The sequence below is a fragment of the Carassius gibelio genome, chromosome B4, assembly GCF_023724105.1.
Source record: "Carassius gibelio isolate Cgi1373 ecotype wild population from Czech Republic chromosome B4, carGib1.2-hapl.c, whole genome shotgun sequence".
NCBI lineage: Eukaryota > Metazoa > Chordata > Actinopteri > Cypriniformes > Cyprinidae > Carassius > Carassius gibelio.
Genome location: NC_068399.1, coordinates 5,473,421 through 5,491,966, shown reverse-complemented (window position 1 = coordinate 5,491,966; position 18,546 = coordinate 5,473,421). Strand labels below are relative to the sequence as shown.

The following is an 18,546-nucleotide window of genomic DNA, read 5'->3' as shown; positions in this document are numbered from 1 at the left end:
GTCATTTTCCAAAACCGCTAAGCAAATATATACAGTTTCAGTACTTACCACATAGCATACCGCCTTTGCTGATGCTGCTCTTGTTAAATTTCAGCCTCTGGATCTGTTTCACAGCTTCCACATGCTCTCAACTCAAAAGCCTACTGGCGCTCGTGATTCTTTAGCTCCGCCCACACGTCACGCCTCCAGGCGCTCGTGTTTTTCCGGGAAAAATCGGTACAGACTATCTTTCTCTTATGAATATAATAAAAATAAAGACTGTTTGGAGTTATGAAGGATGCAGTACTACTCTATAGGTACTCAAGATTAACAGGATATTGAGTGAAAACGAGCATTTCACCCCCCCTTTAAAAACATACTTTGGCAAACAAGTCCTAGGTTTTTTTACCCAATTGGAATGAAACCACTGCAGTAATATTCTCTGGACTCTCTAGATCAATAATTATGAAAAAGATGTTGAAATTTGTCTCTCAGTTACTTGGAACAGTGTCGTTTATTAAAGGGGTGTGGCCAAATATACCCAAAAGCCAATAAAAGCTAAAATTTTACGAAACTTGTTGAAAAATATCTCAGATGACTCTAGGGAAGCTTATAAAGTTTCATGGTGATCGGACCATAGGTGGGGCTATAGTAAAAAAAAAAAAAAAAAATCGATAATATTTCAATAGAAAATGTCCTGAAATAGAACTGTCCCCACATTACCCATTATTGGTCTGAAATAATTGAGACTTTGTCAACAATTTTTTATGTTAGACTTCCAGCAGATCCAGACTATTTGGTGTTGTACCTATAGATATACATTTTAACATCTCACAAATTAATGTATTGTGTTTTGTGATGCTGCTAGCCAGACGTCTAATTTTACTAAACTGGAAAAATAAAATTCCTCCTACTCATTAAAACCTTCTTAGATGCATAATGCAATATTTACAAGTGGAAAAAATTAAATATTCTTAAAGGAAGAAAGAACAAACATTTTACTCAATTTGGCAACTTTTTATTCATTATTATAACAAGTATATTTGGACGACCCTCCTATTGCCTGATTTGATATATTTTTACTTAATGCTTCAAGTGTGTGCAGGATTTTTGCTTTGGTTTTGTGTTCTGTTTACATTCATACATATGATTTGCATAAAACTGTTGGAAAATGGTCATAGAAATAACAGATAAAAAAGAAAATGACCTGAAATTATCGAACATATTCATATATTCACACAAACACTAGATCTTCATATCATATGCTAGATCTCCTCATTCTGAACAACTTTGCCTCGGGAACTAAGGCTGTCAATCACATTGTTCATTAAATATTCACAAATGTATTAAAAACCTACTTTTGCAAACTTGTCCTAGGTTTTTTGCTTAATCTCAATTAAACCACTGCAGTAATATTCTCTGGACTCTCTAGATCAACAATTATAAAAAAAAATTCCTTTGGTTAGCTATAACAGGTTAATATTTAAAGAGGTGTGGCTACAATACCCAAAAGCTTATAAAACCTAAACAAAAGCTCAACACTTTAGGAAAACTGGTGAAAACATTTCTGAGAGGACTCTTAACAATTTTGCAAAGTATCATAGAGATCGGACCACAGATGGCGCGGTAACAGTTAAAAATGCCACAAAAACACAAGATTTATATGGTAAGTGGCCTCAAATAGGTTGAAAATTTTCATATATTCACACAAACTTTAGATCTCCATATAATATGATAGATCTCCTCATTCTGAAACACTTTGCTCCTTGGAACAATGTTGTCAATAAAAGTTTTAATTAAATATTCAAGATTAAAAAAAAAATACTTTTGTAAACTAGTCCATGAGTTTTGGCTGAAGATCAATAAAACCACTGCAGTACAATTCTCTAGACTGACTAGGTCAATAATTATCAAAAAATGTTGAACATTGGCATTTGGACAGCTATAGTCATTTTATAATATGTTCCTTACATAGTGTAAAAAAAGGCCTATTAATACAAAAAGAAAGCCCATAAAGGCCTTAAAAAAGTGGTGAATGTAAAATCCAGTACAGTTTCAAAAATGAATTTCATATTCACAAAGTTGTGTCTGGGAACAAACCAAAATTTTGAGAACAACTAGACTATGACAAAGTAGATGGTCAGGTGTGTTCACAGCAGTTCATAAGTATAAGACAAAAAAAATTCAGACTCATAAAGAGGTGAAAAATGTAAATGGTCATGAAGGTGGGTGCTCAGATTTGGGTCATTTTCGGCTGTGGTGAGAACATAGCTTTAGTTTCACACTTTCTGCTGCCATTTTAAGTGACTGAGCCATTTAAAACATTTTCCTCAATAAGAACACAAATATTGTCCACATCTTCATGACTCCAGAGCAATCGTGTTTTTTATTTTTCATACTATATCTGCAGAGGACTTTTGTTTCTTTCCAGAATGTGTTTGCAAATGTCGTTTCAGGTCTTGTTGATATGTAAAGGTTCTCACTGAAGACAAGTAAATGTTTCTCTTCAGCGCGAAGCCTCATGTGAATCTTAAGATTTCCCTTTGGTGTGAAGCTCTTCTCACACAGTTTGCAGTTAAAGGGCTTCTCTCCTGTGTGATTTCTAATGTGGGCATTAAGGGTTGATTTACTTGTGAAGCTCTTCTCACCGTTTGCAGGTATTCGGACCCTCTCCAGTGTGACATTTCATGTGTGAGTTAAGGGCTGCTTTACGTCTGAAACACTTTCCACACTGATCACATGGAAACGGCTTCTCTCCAGTGTAAAATGTCCATGTGATCCTTAAGAGCTGCTTTGCGTGAGAGGCTCTTCCCACACACTTTGCAGGTAAAAGGCTTCTCTCCAGTATGAGTTCTCATGTGGCAATTATATTGTGATTTATATGCGAAGGTATTCCCACACACGTTGCAGGTAAAAGGTTTCTCTCCAGTGTGAATCCTCCTGTGATTCTTAAGGCTTATGTTCTGACTGAAACTCTTTCCACAGTTAGTGCAGGCGAAGGGTTTCTCTCCAGAGTGGATTCTCATGTGAACCTTGAGGTTTGCTTTAAATCTGAAACTCTTTCCACAGTCATGGCATGTGAAAGATGACTCTCGAGAATGAACTGAACGAATGCATTTTTCATCCGAGTTTCGGTGTCTCTTGTCTGGGAATCCCTCTCCACACTGATCACCATTAAAAGACTTCTCTTCTGAGTGAAGCCTCGTGTGATTAGCAAGGGCCATTTCATGTGTAAAACATTCTCCACACTGAGCGCACACAAAAGGCTTCTCTCCTGTGTGAGTTTTCATGTGACCCGTAAGATGTCCTTTTTGTGAGAAGCTCTTCTCACAGAGTTTGCAGTTAAAGGGTTTCTCTCCAGCGTGTCTTTTCATGTGAAAATCAAGGCTTGATTTATGTTTTAAACACTTTCCACACTGATCACATGGAAACAACTTCTCTCCAGTGTGAACAATCATGTGACCCGTAAGATGTCCTTTGTATGAGAAGGTCTTTCCACACAGTGTGCAGTTAAAAGGCTTCTCTCCAGTGTGAAGTCCCGTATGAGTTTTGAGGCTTACTTTACAACTGAAGTTCTCTCCACACCAATGACATTTAAAGCCATCCTCTCCTGAGTGTTCGCTCTTTGTGTGAAAATTAAGGGTTACTTTTTTTCTGAAGCCCAATCCACAATGATCACATGTGAATAGCTTCCCTCCAATGTGACGCTTCATGTGGGAATTAAGGCCACCTTTCTCTCTAAAACTCTTTCCACACTGTTGGCATGTGAAAGGCTTTTCTCCAGTGTGAATTTTCATGTGGTTTTCAAAGTTATATCTTCTACCGAAACACTTTCCACATTGATGGCAGGTGAAGGAAACGTTTGATTTGGTCCTCTGAACTTTTTTTCGTGATGAAGTTGTTTTAGTGTGTATGGATTTTCCCACAGTCATTAAATCACATTGCGTATATTCATTTTTCTCTTCTATCTCTGTAAGTTCTTGCCTCTCTTCCTTCAGTGCCATCAGGTCTTAAGCAGAAAATGAAAAAAAAAAAAAAGTTAGTGGCAGTTTATTGGCTTAAAGCAACAGACTTCAAAACCAAGATAAAGTATTAAAACATCAAAGCCTGCATGAATCATCATAGACAAACAAAAATAAATAGCCTTGGCTACAATGTTCTTCTGCAAGACACATTAACTGCAAAAGCAGCAAAAGTTACAGACTGCAGCTTCAAATTTTGTCGATAATCACTAGCACAGATTAGGTCTATAGGACTGCTAATACTGCGTGTAAACAAATAGACATTTGATCAAACACAAATATTGAGTGCATCAGGGGCCCGTTTCAGAAAGCAGGTTAAGTGAAAACTGAGTATGTTAATCCTGAAATGAAGGAAACTCTAGGTTTTCTGTTTCAGAATTGGAGGTTTGTCAAAGCTGAGAAAGCAGGGTAAGCCCGTTTCTGAAAGAGAGGTAACTTATACTCAGAGTCAGTTACCAGGTTAATTACTCTATGAACCTAACCTGGTCTAGAGCAGGTTTTCTTCGGTAAACCCAGAGTTTCTTTTGGTCTTCTCCCCCTTTTTAAAGTGCAGGCGATGTTTGAAATCTTAATTCATTCATTCATTCATGCACGCTGCATAATTTTTTTTTTTTACCAAGTATTGTTTTCTTATTTCAAGTACAAATATATATATATATATATATATATATATATTTAAGATATTTAGTCTTGTTTCATCTAAATTAAGTAAAATTATCTGCCCGTGTTGTAATAAAAATAATCTTGCAAATGAAAAACAAGATTATTCTGAGTGTCTAAGTGTGAATTTAGAGTAGCTCTGCCCTCCAATGTCAAGTTAATTACGATGCGTGTGAAAACCGGCATCAGTGGTGAAGGCATTAACGCATTCTGCGCGGATAACTAGCGTGTGGCTTTTGCGGAGCTCACTCTTTCTAACTTTTCCCATCACATTATAATTTATTTTCAGTGAAAATTAATAAAATGTTCTAAAAGTGGAAGTGGCTAACTAGTGTTTAATAATAATAAAACTATTTATAATTTTAATAAATATAATAATTTACACTTGTTATTTCATCCAGTTAATATACAACAATAAATAGTATTTATCTGCCTGAATAAAGATTAAATAGCATCTGAACTGCTAATTTTATATGGTAAATATTAGGGTTGTGCCGATAGACGATAGTATCGTGTATCAACGATAGTCAGAGATATCGACATAAGCAAATTTCTCAGTTGACAATCAAGACGATATTAGGCTTGTTTTCCTATAAATGTATTAGATTATAATAATAACAACTATTATTTCATTTTTATTAGGCTGCTTATTATAATTCGGCTATCAACTGCCCAGCTATTTCACTTCAGCACAGCATTTTCACTAGGGGTGCTCCGATCACGATCGGCCGATCGTTAATGCGCATCTCGTCAGTAAAGCCGGTTTTCTAATCAGCGGTTAATTCCATCAGGTGCGTGATTTCACATAGAGCAGCTGTTACTACACAGAGCCGTTGTTAACTGAGAAGATGCGTCAAAAAACGCTGAAAATTAACGTGATTTGCGCATCTTCTCTATTAACAACGGCTCTGTGTATTAACAGCTACTCTATGTGAAATCACGCACCTGATGGAATTAACAGCTGATTAGAGAACCGGCTTTACTGACGAGATGCGCATAACGATCGGCCGATCGTGATCGGAGCACCCCTAATTTTCACACACACACACAGCATGCGCTCGAGCCTGTAGTCACTGAAGTTGTCCGCTTTGACTCGGATAACTCGTTAAATCTATTAAATGAAAGAGATAGAAAATGAGGAGTTGGTGTCCCACACATTTAATGGCTGATACATGGCAACACGCTCTTCTCAAACATGAGAGATTAACTCTTTCTTGACGTTACAAATAAAGTAAAGACAAAGTAATAACATGGCGACAGAGCAAACTTATCATCCATAGTGGATATCACGTAGTCCTTTGTAGTCCGTTACAAAGTCTCCATCCACAAACAGACGTATATCGTCTGCAGATATAAGGAATTTCATTGCACTTAAACAAAAAAATCTGAACGACCTGTATATGTGCAATGTTTTAAACGAGCCCTAACTAACCTAGTTTAATGCCACAGTTATGTTAGAATGCATCTCATTCTTGTTTCTGTGGCGCTGCGTCAGTCTCGTCATGGAGCACCTGGTCCGGAGCGCTGTATGACTTTAGCATCAGTTCAGTTCAACTTTACTCCAGATATAATGAACTTACCTGTTTTGAATACTTTTATATTTGCAATGTTCGATTATGTCCAATATTAGTGTTAAATTGTTGGGACTTCTTCTATTGATTTTCACCGTTGACTGATTTTACAGAACATTTATAGACTGATTATCTCAATGCGTAGATGTGGCATATTTGTCACAGGACACGCGATATGACAGCTGCATCTGACTATATATGAACTAGCTGTTTTAAATACAGTATTTTTATATTTAACGTTAGTTTATCATTATGTTTGAAAGTATATTTTTTCAATTATTGGTGATTCCATAGGCTTTCTCTCACGCACCATGGTTTAAAACACCAAATAGTGATGCTATGACAAGAACAAAGTCTCTCTCTCTTGCTCAACCCATGCACGATAATATCGTGCATCGTCGATCTCACGGACTGACGATATGACGATTTGAAAAATTACCATATCGCCCAACACTAGTAAACATTTTATGTAACTATTTTCACTAAGTGTAAATAGCATTTAGAGCTAAGAACGTATGTTACTTCCCTATCGGCAAATAATTTGTAAAATAAGAAAAATACACTTAAATCATTATTATTTTGTTTTATTTGATTTTATTTTTAGATACCATTAAAATAAATAGCTTACACTCTTAAAAGATTCTTCAAAAGGTTCTTCAAGTGATGCCATAAAAGAACCATTTTTGGTTGGTCAAAGGTTTTTTAAAGAACCATCTCTTTCTTAACTTTTTATAACCTGAAGAACCTTCTTTCACCACAAAGAACCTTTTGTGAAACAGAGAGGTTCTTCAGATGTTAAAGGTTCTTTATGGAAATATTTAGACAAAAATGTTCTGGTATCGTGAAGCACTTTTATTATTAATAGTGTATTATTTCAATAACCTACCATTCTGCCAGTTTTCACCTGGGATAGTATAGCAGTGATAAGAATTAAACTTGAATTGGCGGGAGCTGTTGCCATGGTGAATCGTCATTTCGGAGCTCTGTTGATCATGGCTTTTCATAGTCATGGTGCACACGCTAAACTCACGCGATTGAACCTCCTTATTGAAATGGGCCCCAGGGCTCAGTATTAGGTCCTCTGCTTTTCTATATGATGACCATGAGGAACTTTATCATTAGAGCTCACGTTATGCCAATTATCTATTTTTACATTTTATAACAAAACTAAGTAATTGTTTTTTTTTTCACTCAAAAAAGATGGCCAGATTAAAGAGGCCTATGATGAATCAGTTCTAAAAATAAATACAAAACCAGTCATAATAGTAAATTAAATAAAAAACAAGTTGACAAAAAGATCAATACCTATATTTGGTAATAATATAGAATAACGAGATTTATAAATATATTTGTATGCCGGTCATTTTTTACAGTGAACACCATGGATACATGTTTTAGGGACTTCAACACAACACAAGAGATAAATACATTTCTCCCCTATTTTAGTTATTAATGATAGCCATTTGATATTTAGTGTGTTTTTGTCTGGTATTTGTCTAGTAAGCATGAAGACCCACTACATGTCAAATAAAACAACTTCAATTAGGACGCTTATATGACATTCTTCAGAACTATCATTTCATTTCTGTAGAGTTGGACATTTTAATAAGGATCAAATGAGTGAGTTCAGCTTTGAGAATGAAAACTAACCTGTTTGTTCCTCAGTATCTTCATGTTTGACTTCAATCTTCATGTCTTCACTCTCCTCTTTAATAAACTCCATCTTTGTTTGTTTCTCAGTATCTTTATGTTTGACTCTGAATGTTTCTTCACTCTCCTCTTTAATAAACTCCATCTTTGTTTGTTTCTCAGTATCTTCATGTTTGACTCTGAATGTTTCTTCAATCTTCATGTCTTCACTCTCCTCTTTAATAAACTCCATCTTTGTTGGTTCCTCAGTATCTTCTTCATGTTTGAGTCTGGATGTTTCTTCACTCTCCTCTATAATAAACTCCATCTTTGTTTGTTCCTCAGTATCTTCATCTTTGACTCTGAATGCTTCAATCTTCATGTCTTCACTCTCCTCTTTAATAAACTCCATCTTTATAACAATGTGTCAAGTTGATCTCAGATGATTAGACCAATAGTTTTTCTGTGTGTTCGGACACTTTCTTCTGTTTAGGAGGAAAATAAATAAGTTACTAGTTACTACATTGCTAAGTAAATTGATTGTAAATTGATGCTTTTGGGAATGCCAGCCCAGAACAATGCTTATGAGAGAACAGAAAAAAACCCTACATGTCTGAGTAATTATTTAACAATAAACAAATAGTTATTGTAGCCTACATAATGTGCAATTACATTTATTCAAATTTAATGTTAAAGGTTCATATTGATCAAGTTCTATTTTTTAATAGTAATATTACGCATACACTAAGAATAAAAAGGATTTTATGCCTGCAACAGCCTGTCACTGGAAGTCCCTTATGCAAATGAACCATGGTTTTACTAAAGTGTTCGTAGTTCAACTATAGTACTTGTAAATTTCCATGGTTAACACAGTAAGCATATTTTAACCATGTGTACTGAGCGTTAAAATGTGTTTCAAATATAAAGCAAAGTAGGTATCATTACCCATTTTATGCTTAGTAATTTAATAAATTAAGAAATTACATAATTTAGGAGTTAATCAGTATTGATATCGACGATACTGGCATTTTAAAGTATCCGTATTGTATTGAAAAACTAAGTAGGATCGTCCATCCCTAATTTGTACTTGGAATCACTGAATAATTTTGTGAAGCAATTGATTTATTTATATATTTATAGGGAATTCCCTATTTATAGGGAAGTCGTGGCCTAATGGTTAGAGGGTTGGACTCCCAATCGAAGGGCTGTGGGTTCTAGTCTCGGGCCGGACGGAATTGTGGGTGGGGGGAGTGCATGTACAGTTCTCTCTCCACCTTCAATACCACGACTTAGGTGCCCTTGAGCAAGGCATCGAACCCCCAACTGCTCCCCGGGCGCCGCAGCATAAATGGCTGCCCACTGCTCCGGGTGTGTGCTCACAGTGTGTGTGTGTGTGTGTTCACTGCTCTGTGTGTGTGCATTTCGGATGGGTTAAATGCAGAGCACAAATTCTGAGTATGGGTCACCATACTTGGCTGAATGTCACTTCACTTCACTTCACTATTTAATAAATTAAAATAAGTTACATAAAGCTCCGTTTCTCTCATCAGTACTTGGCAGTGAGTGAACTGGTCTTCACAATAAATTGATTCACTACATATGGAGCAAAAAGACACCTAACTTTGTTACTCATGTGCGAGTGTTTACGCATAAAAATAGTGTTTATTAATGTTAGATATACTAAGGGGGCCGTTGAATGCTTGAATCTGATTGGCTGACAAACATTGTGAGCTGCGGATTTATTTTCAGGGAAACGCACGGCGAACGTAGTTCCAGGCAGCTCTCCTGACCGCGTTACAGGTCAATATCACTTCGCAGAGTTAACAGTAATAACATTCACGCGGCTTTCCACAATAAAGGTGTTTTCAGCGCTGCTCTGACGATTTTATCAGCATATATAGCGTAGCAACTTGAAGGCTATGTATGACATTTCTCACTAGATATGTTATAACAGCGCTGTTTAGATGCGCTGCAACAGAAGAGTGTTTAGAGACACTCTATCTCTGTGTGTCTCTCACTCTCGCTCTCTTTCTAATAACTCAATTAATAATTGCTGGAATGCTATCAACGGCTCAAGCCTCCGTTACCAGCTTTAAAACGACGTTTTGGAACTAGCAAAAGAGGCATTAGATGATATGCGGAAGAAATAGTCCTACTCACAATAGTGATTTAAGTACAAAAACCGGACTAATCCCTTTAAATAAATCTTAAGGTCGAAATATTGAGCTGTGGTAACCGTACTATAAACGAAATAATTGCCTCCGGACCGTTAAATTATTAGGAAGAAAAATGCACACCCGAGGTGGTGATGCGGTCACGAGTCACAACGCGAAGCGGAGTTACTACTACTCGGGTGTGTACTCTTTTCCTAATAATTCAACAGCCCGTCGTCAATTAAGTATCATCCATAATTAAGCTATTTTGCGTGTTTTGTAAAACTATAATAATGCATTAACTTTTTTTGCAGTAATTAAAAAAATTAAAATGCATAAAAACGCAAACCTTTCTTCAGCTGCAAATGCAAGAGAGTGGCGCAGTCTTATGACGTCACAACATAAGACCAAAATAAAAGTCCCATTATCACGCTGCTGTCTAAAAATACAAAAGTGAACAGAAAATGTAAATGCCAGATGAGTTCAGAGTTGATTTCTTGGTGAAATACAATATTAAATACATTTTGTACAATGGTGTGTAACAATATTAACAATATTAAGAGTTACAAATGAAAGAATGTGAAATTCTGTCCTAAAGACAGCACTTTAATGTGTTTGGGGGTAGACACCATTATTAAAAACTAAACCGTGACAAATGTGATTTACAAGTAAAAATACATAATCACAGTGTGATTTAAAGGGTTTATATACACTCACAACACACAAACACACACATTTCCTATTATTTTAGGAAATTTTATTTACATAATATGATTGAGTTGATAGCATACTGACATGTTGTGTTCAGGCAGATTTTTTTTAGTGGCTCTGGATAGATCGACAGAGCCGAAATGGGGAAGGGCACTTCGTGTTCATATATATGGAAGCATATGGGTAGCAATATTCAATTTGGAATGTAATATGCAAAATGACAATGCAATATGTAAAATGGCAATGCATTTCTGTATTTACATTTACATTTTGCAATACATTTGCGCAACGTTTGGTGCAAAATCCATAGAGGAGCTGTTTGTTCCACCGAATGAGCCTTATAACCCACTGACATGAGAGCCAAGAGCAGAGGATCGTGATTGGCTGAGGAACAGACTCAGGGGCAGGTTCTCAGGAATGTCCTGGCTTCTCTCACCTGAGCCTGAAGAGAATCCTCACACCTTGGAAGCACATTCTGTTCCTAGAATTTTAGAGTCTGTAGGTCATCAGGGGTCTGAAGCTATCCTGGCCAATATGGCTTTGTCAGAGGAGGAACGGAGGGCTATTCAGGTGGCAACAACTGGTCAGCGCAACAATCCAAACTGGCATTTATTTATACATGGAAGGCTGACTGCCAGCAACTTTGGAGCTGTACTTAGGTCAAAGTGTGTGACTGCTTCACTTGCTAGGGTGCTGGGAAAGCAACAAGCCCTAGACGGTGTTTGGTCTGTACAGTGGAGTATTGTGAACGAGAGAGAAGCCATCCAGACATTCACCACAGCAACTCAGATGGCTGTCACCATCAGGAGTGTTGGGAGCATCTCCAGATGGTCTGGTGGGGTCATCTGCAATACTGGAGGCCAAGTGTCCCTACGATGCAAAAGAAAAGTTAATTAGTGAGGCAGTACATAATAAGGGCTTCTGTGTCAGTAAGGAAAGGGGGTGTTTACAGCCTGCACAGAGACCACCCTTACTAGCATCAAGTACAGGGGCAGCTTCACCTCACTGCAAGAGAAACCTGCTACTTCACTGTGAGGAACACAAAACAAAGTGTCATCATCCCCATATCCAGAGATGACACTTGGCAATCAAACCTGCAAGCCCTGGAAGACTTTTTTACATCCCACATGCTTCAACAGCTGGCACAAAAGTAAACTGCAAATATTGTTCAATATATACATAGTTATTATTAAAATGAATGTTAGTTATTGTTAAGTTATTTGGAATAATATGACAGAATCAATCAATAATTTTTGGGGTAAACTTAAAATTTATTATTTGGCGGGTGAAGTGTCCTGAATGTGGTGTTATGCTTCATTTTGTTAAAAATTTAAAAATAGTTGTAAAAAAATCTGAACAATCAAAAATTTGCTGACATATTTCTTACTGTATAAGGTTGTGGTGCAATGCGGAAATCCCATTAGAACAAGCTGTGTGTCACATCGCACCTGGTGTAGACACAGTGTAATAGAAGCTGTGCTGAGCTTAACTGAACGAGGAGAGAACAGAGGTATCTAATAAACTTACTAACCTTTACATTGAGGTAATATTAGAAACGTCAGGAAATCCATTGTTTCTGGCTGGATGGAGAGCAGGTGTTTCTGGCTGGATGGAGAGCAGGAGCGTTTTTGCACTATTCTGTTGCCACTTCTCTTATGAGAGGACTTTGGTTCAGGTATGCTGTGCACTAGTGAACCTCCAGTTTATCTGCAAAGTGCCGCAAGTGAGATGGAATAAAGCTCAGAATTTTAAAATCTTTTAAACGGCCATTTGCCATCTCTACATGAATTCTGTTCTGTGCAATCAGCTTTGTGGCATGTGCTTCACTGAGTGTCAGTTGGCCGTGACTGAGGAATGGGGGAATGTTTACTGTGACTCCTTCTGGCAGAATGTTGTGGATTAGGAATCCCTTGTCAGCCAAAATCAGGTCTCCAGGCTTGAAATGGTTCAAAAGACCAGAATCAAGTACTATCTCCTTATCACTTAAAGATCCTGGGTAAAGTTATGATGCAGTATGTAATCACAGCATTCGGTGCCACCCCAATGAGTACTTTGAAGGAGTGCATGCCATGGTATGCAGAATAGGTCTCTGTGTATCCATTTGTTTGGGAATAGCAATTTTGATGTCAGTGCAATCCAATATCATTCTGCAATTTTGGAAAGGTAGAAATGAAGAAGGCATGCAGGTCTGTTTTTTCTCCCGGCTGGGAACAGTATTCATTATATCCTTAAAAAGGACCTTGTGAAAAACCTCTATGAATGTTATTAATACATTACTTAAAGTCCTTGTACAACAGAGAAAGAGTACAGGCAAGTGTAAGTGTGTGTAGTTGTGGCAAATTTTCATCAAGGTCATGAAAATCTGGTCCTCAAGGATGATTTCTTTGGGTCTCCATCCAACGAAGTACGTAATGGAATCCTCAAAAGGAGCAACATATTCACACACAGCACTGAAAGTATCTCTATCTGGCAATCCTGTCTCCATCCGAATCAGACTTTCACTCATCTGAGAGGCTGAATACCTGTCATGACAGCTACTCGTTTGCCCTTGGATTTTGTCTTTGAGAAACTGAATCTCTGCTGTGGAATGCTCTAACTCAATCTCAAGATGGATTCTTTCAGACTGCAGCTCTTCTTTAGTTGTGCTACTCTATGGTTGTTCCTCAGATTTCATAGTGAGGGTTTGATCAGCTGGAGATGGTTCATCTTTGTCAGCCATAAATTGTGTAGCCATTTCCTCCTCTTCATCCATGGGTGGTGGAACATTTTTAGGCACATCAGCGCTATCCTGTTTCAGGGAGTATGAATGATCTTCCAAAATTTGTCCAGTGGGAACATCATTTGTGGATAGAAACAAAACAGGGAGAATTTTTTTCCCCTGCAGGAAAATGACAGCTGCAGATGCGAAAGTGGACACTGGGCTTCCGGTCAGCTCGTCTAAAGATACATTCAAAATAAGCAATGTTAGTTTTATGAAAGTTACACCTTTACAGATTAAAATTACAAAGTGGGGTGGGGGAATCACACAATAAAATATTTGTATTATATTAGAATAGAGTTTTTCAGCATTTACATCAATCTTCTTCATTGATCTGTCCACGTTTATATAGCACATTAAATATACGGTAAAAAACAGTAAAACGAGCATCTTTCATTCAACGACTTGTGGTTGCATCTCTGGACAAAACAAAAAAAAACATTGTCGAACTACAGCCTCTCCACAGAAATAAAGAACTGCAATTTGAAAAGACTAAATATATAATGTTATGTATATTAACTGAAAGGTAAACTTCTAAGAACGTGAGGCTGAAACGCGGGCTAGTGAGAAATTTCCTGTTTGTCATGATGACGTCTAAAGTCCCCGCCAAAGGATGTACTCCCTTTTAGCAACTTGTTAGCAACCACCGTTTTTAAGACACAAAAATCACAGGAAGGTTATAACTGGTGTGTTTTATGTCATAGATCAAAACGTGAAAATATTTAGATGCTTTGTTAACCACATAACTTATTTCAGGCGATTTAGCAAAAACCCATTCAAATAACCCATAGACTTTAGGGCGAGGGAACACGTAAGTGCTAAAATGCTAACTCACTTCTGCGTTTTGGCCTATAAAGTGACGTCATAACTTTGTCACTCTATTTGCTCGCAAAACTGAGAGCGCATTTGAAGTCACTTTCCAATGCAATCAGCCTTAAATGCAGCCTTCAGAGGGTGTATTGTGAATTGAGACTGTCTTTGATGTGCCTCTGTGACTAAATCAGCCTTCGTAGGACGCAATTGGCTGTCAAATACGTACCTCAAATGATGTAGCCTATACATTTAGATGCAACTTTTCAGACACCATTATGGTGATCAGTGCTTTAGTTGTGCTATCGGTAACTTAACTTTTGTTTGAATTTTTCTAAGAGTTTAGCTCTTATAATTTTAACCTTACTAATGTGGCAGTTTTACTCTTAAAGATATAATTTTTAATTACGAAAACTCAACATTGTTATCTCTTGAATATGTTGTTTATCTCTTCTATCTTCTTTGAAAAAGTGGCTTAAATCTCCTTCATTTTTTCTTTTTTTTTGTTGAATTTAACTATTATTTAATCCCTCAGGCTTCTAAAATAAATAAATGATTAATTACGATAAATATTTCGAAGATATTTAACCTTGTTATTTGCATTTTATCTAATATAGTGAATGAAATTTCAAGTTTTTTTTTGTCATTATGATTTTTTTTTATTGTTAGATACCACCATCTTTCCCTCATATATAAATACAAGTTTGGCAATAATAGTAGTGTACTTACAGTGTTGCTTCATGTCGTGACCGCATCACCACCTCGGTTGTGCATTATTTTTCTAATAATTCAACGGCTCGTTGTCAATTATTCCTTACATCTCCGAGATGTACATGTGAGATTTACTGTCAGGTGCTGGAGCCACCTCCTGTAGATCTGTTTTTTGGCTGCAAGGGCCGGTGTGTTGTCATGTTACTGGGTTGAAACAAGCCTGCACTCACAGCAGCCGTACTCTTTTTATTCATTATTTTCATTCCTTCCCTTCACATAGCTCACTCAGAATGGTCAATAGTAGAATATAATGGTCTACATTAATGCAAGTGATATTTACAGTCATATTTGGTGTCATTTGAATTGTCTCAGGGCGACTGGTATAATGGTCTCAATCTTACAAAAGTATATTAAAATATAATATAGATCCTAAGAGTCAAGAGATATTTTGATTACTGTGATGGGAGTGCCCTTTCTCAGGGGTCCTCCATGTAAATTACCTTCTGTTCCCTTTGAGTTGTAAACTCAGGTTTGGGACCCGAGTTAATGCAAATTCCAATTGTTAGTTCCTGTCTCTATCTCGGGGGATCTTTGTCTTGGTCTGAGTTATAGGACTTTTTCACAGCGTGACGTCAGCGACCTGGAAGTAGGTAAAACTTTTTTTCCGGTTAAAGCGTTTCCAGAACGATGGTGGAGACTAAGAGTAGTCAATCTTGTTGCGTACCTTTGTGTTTCAACTTGAAGAAGAAACAAACGTTCTTATCGTTTCATACCTTTCCCAACAATGAAAGCATGAAAAGGTGTTGGATTTGGGATATACGAAGAGATGAGGGCGCGGCATTTACAGTGAGGAAGGGTAGCTCTTTTGTGTGTGCTATGCACTTCACGGAGGATGATGTCCGCGTCCCTCCACAGGCCGAACGTAAATATCTCACACTGCAGGCTGTGCCTTCCAGGTTTCCGTGGAACAGTAAATCACGCCAGACACGGACGGCAAAAAGATGTCTCTGTGGTGAGCAGGAGGATGCAAATGTTGAAATGGAGAGTGTTGATGTGGTGCTGCCGGTGCAGGAGCACGATTCCAGCAGCCGCCCTCCTCCAGGTGAGTGGAGCATGTTGTTCGTCAAATACAATAACTACAAATATCCCAGAGTCAACAAAGATAGACAGTAGAACAGTAGGTAACATAATTAATAAATGTGCAATAATAGAGAAAATGCAGTAAATAAATTCAATACAATACAGCAAATTCAGATTTGTAATAACGGCATGTGATTTGGTCTGGGGGGCAGCTTTAATGATCCGGCCAGAAAGTTTTTTTGCAGTAGATTCTGACCTCACACGAGCTGCCTTATAGAACTTGTTTGCTCTAAGCCGGAGGCGACACATGGTAAACCAGAGCGAGCTTTTGGATTGATCCAATGTTCCCTTCTCAATGATCCCTTAGATTTCAGGTGTCACCTCCAGGCTCTGTATGTGCATTAGTTCAGCCCAGGGAATTCGATGCACCTGTGCCTAGTTAGGGACAGCGGTTGGTGATTGGAGGATACGCTGGACAAGGCAGTACTTAAGGCCAAGTTATTTCACAGTCTGGGAGCTCTTTCTGGTGTGTGTGAAGCACTGTGTTGTGCCCGTCTTGGTGCGCTGCTGGTGGCTGTCTAACTCTCTCTCTCTCTCCCTCAGGCTGGAATTGTATGATTGTGAAGACATCGCGAACCTTAAAGGTTGAGAAGTGAACGGATTATACGGCGAACTGAGACGACGTGAAAAAGGGGATTGGAAGCGGCATTGATGTGAGTACTAAGAGCCAGTCGAAAGTGCCCTGTATATTGACCTGGCGTTGTGTAGATCTCTCCAGGAGGAGGAGGGCGGCCCTACCCCTAATATAGCGTGGTGGGAGAGCCGAAGGAATACTTATTGAAGTAGTCACAACGACGACATCACTAGCTAGGCCGCATATTCCATCGCCAGATCCGAACCAAGCGAAGTGAAGGAAGACGGGTGTCCTTTTCGTACACTGAGTGTGGTGGGTGAGTCTTCGTGCTGTGAAAACCTATAATTTTGACGTGGTGCTGTATATTGCTTTGGGCTGCTGTGTATTGCCGTGTGTCCTGTCAGATAAACCCCCGCCTTCACGCACTTCGTCGCGGGAGGACAAGGAGACTGCTGGTCCTAGCCTAGTTCAGTACAGTATATGTTGTGAGCGTGCTTCAGATCTCCGGAGATAGCACGGTACGCTGTGTCCAGCCCAGAGGTGAGAGCCATCCAAAGCAGAGTAACTGTGCTTTGTGTCCAAGTTGATACCTGTGGAGAGGAAAGGAAAGAGGGAGTGAGTAATACAAGGAGAAACAGAGGAAACCTGTACTTACAGTACGCTGTGTTCAGCCCAGAGGTGAGAGCCATTCAAAGCAAACTAACTGTGCTATTGTGCCCAAGCTGATACCTGTGGAGAGAAAAGGAGAGAGAGTGGGTAACACGAGGAGAGACTGAGGAAACCTGTACTTACGGTACGCCGAGTTCAGCGAAGAGGTGAGAGCAAAACCAAGCCGAATTAACTGCGCCTTTGTGTCTCAGCCGCTGCCTGTGGAGAAAGAGAAAGAGAGTGAGCACCCCGAGAACGAACTGTGTGAACCAGTACTTACTGTGAGCTGCAATCAGCGAAGAGGTGAGAGCAAAAACTAAGCCGAATTAACTGTGCCTTTGTGTCCCAGCCGTTGCCTGTGGAGGAAGGGAGTGAGCACCCCGAGAACGAACTGTGTGAACCAGTACTTACCGTGAGCTGTATTCAGCGAAGAGGAGGAAGAAGGAGGGCGCTACGGATACCTAAGACTCAGGCCGGGGCCCGAGTCCCACGCCCCGGATCCCCGTGGCCCCCTTGCTCCCTGACCTCTTCCCGGCCGTAGCCCATCTGGAGGGCCGAGTCAGAGTTTAGTTTTAATTGCCCTTTCCCCATTCCCCAAGCTATTTTTAAATATTTAAATGAAGATTGTTTTATCACCTACTTGTTCTCGTGTTGTCTGGTCATTGGGTTGGCTTTGGGGACCTCCTCGAGGTGGAAGTTGAGAGGGGGTGTGGCTTGGTCAAAGCATAGCCCGCCCCTGGGTGTGACATTAGCACATCCGTTGGCAGCACATCAGGACACTGGTAAGAAAGCAGTGAACCTTTTGGGACTTCTCCAATTTTTTATGAAACCATGGTTACAGCAGACATCCCATCAACAATCTTCGCAATTAGTGGTTGAGGTCGAAGGGAAATGAGGGATGATGCTCCAGCAATCACATCATTATCAGGCAAAGGTCCTAAAACAAAATGTTTACGTCTCACTGTGTTAATTGTTAACTCTTTCGAAAATTTATTTTTAGTATTTGGGGAGTGCCTTCATTTGCTTTGTATAGAGTAGACTGAACACACTGCTCTTACAAGAGGCTTTTGGATTGCGCACCACAAGCTCATCCACTGGTTCTGGAGTAATACCCGAACAAAACACTTATTTATGTATTATACGGGATTGTAACCCGATTTAAACATTATGCACTTTTTTT

At 38.7% G+C, this 18,546-nt stretch overlaps 1 protein-coding gene across 2 annotated transcripts in view; it reads right to left on the bottom strand.

The window, feature by feature from the left end:
- Positions 1-975: 975 nt before the first annotated feature.
- The window catches only part of LOC127955952 (gastrula zinc finger protein XlCGF26.1), a 34,651-nt gene continuing 17,080 nt past the window's right edge, over positions 976-18,546 (bottom strand). The window contains exons 1-3 of one of the 2 annotated variants that reach the window (XM_052553646.1): positions 10,364-10,433; positions 7,883-8,346; positions 976-3,988 (exon numbers count right to left, since the gene is read on the bottom strand). In XM_052553646.1, the coding sequence (XP_052409606.1) occupies positions 2,715-3,988; positions 7,883-8,273 (1,665 nt within the window). In that variant the 5' untranslated portion in view covers positions 8,274-8,346; positions 10,364-10,433 and the 3' untranslated portion in view covers positions 976-2,714. Of the gene's footprint in view, positions 3,989-7,882; positions 8,347-10,363; positions 10,434-18,546 lie in introns of those variants that run through there. The other variant, XM_052553647.1, reaches the window with a different exon arrangement.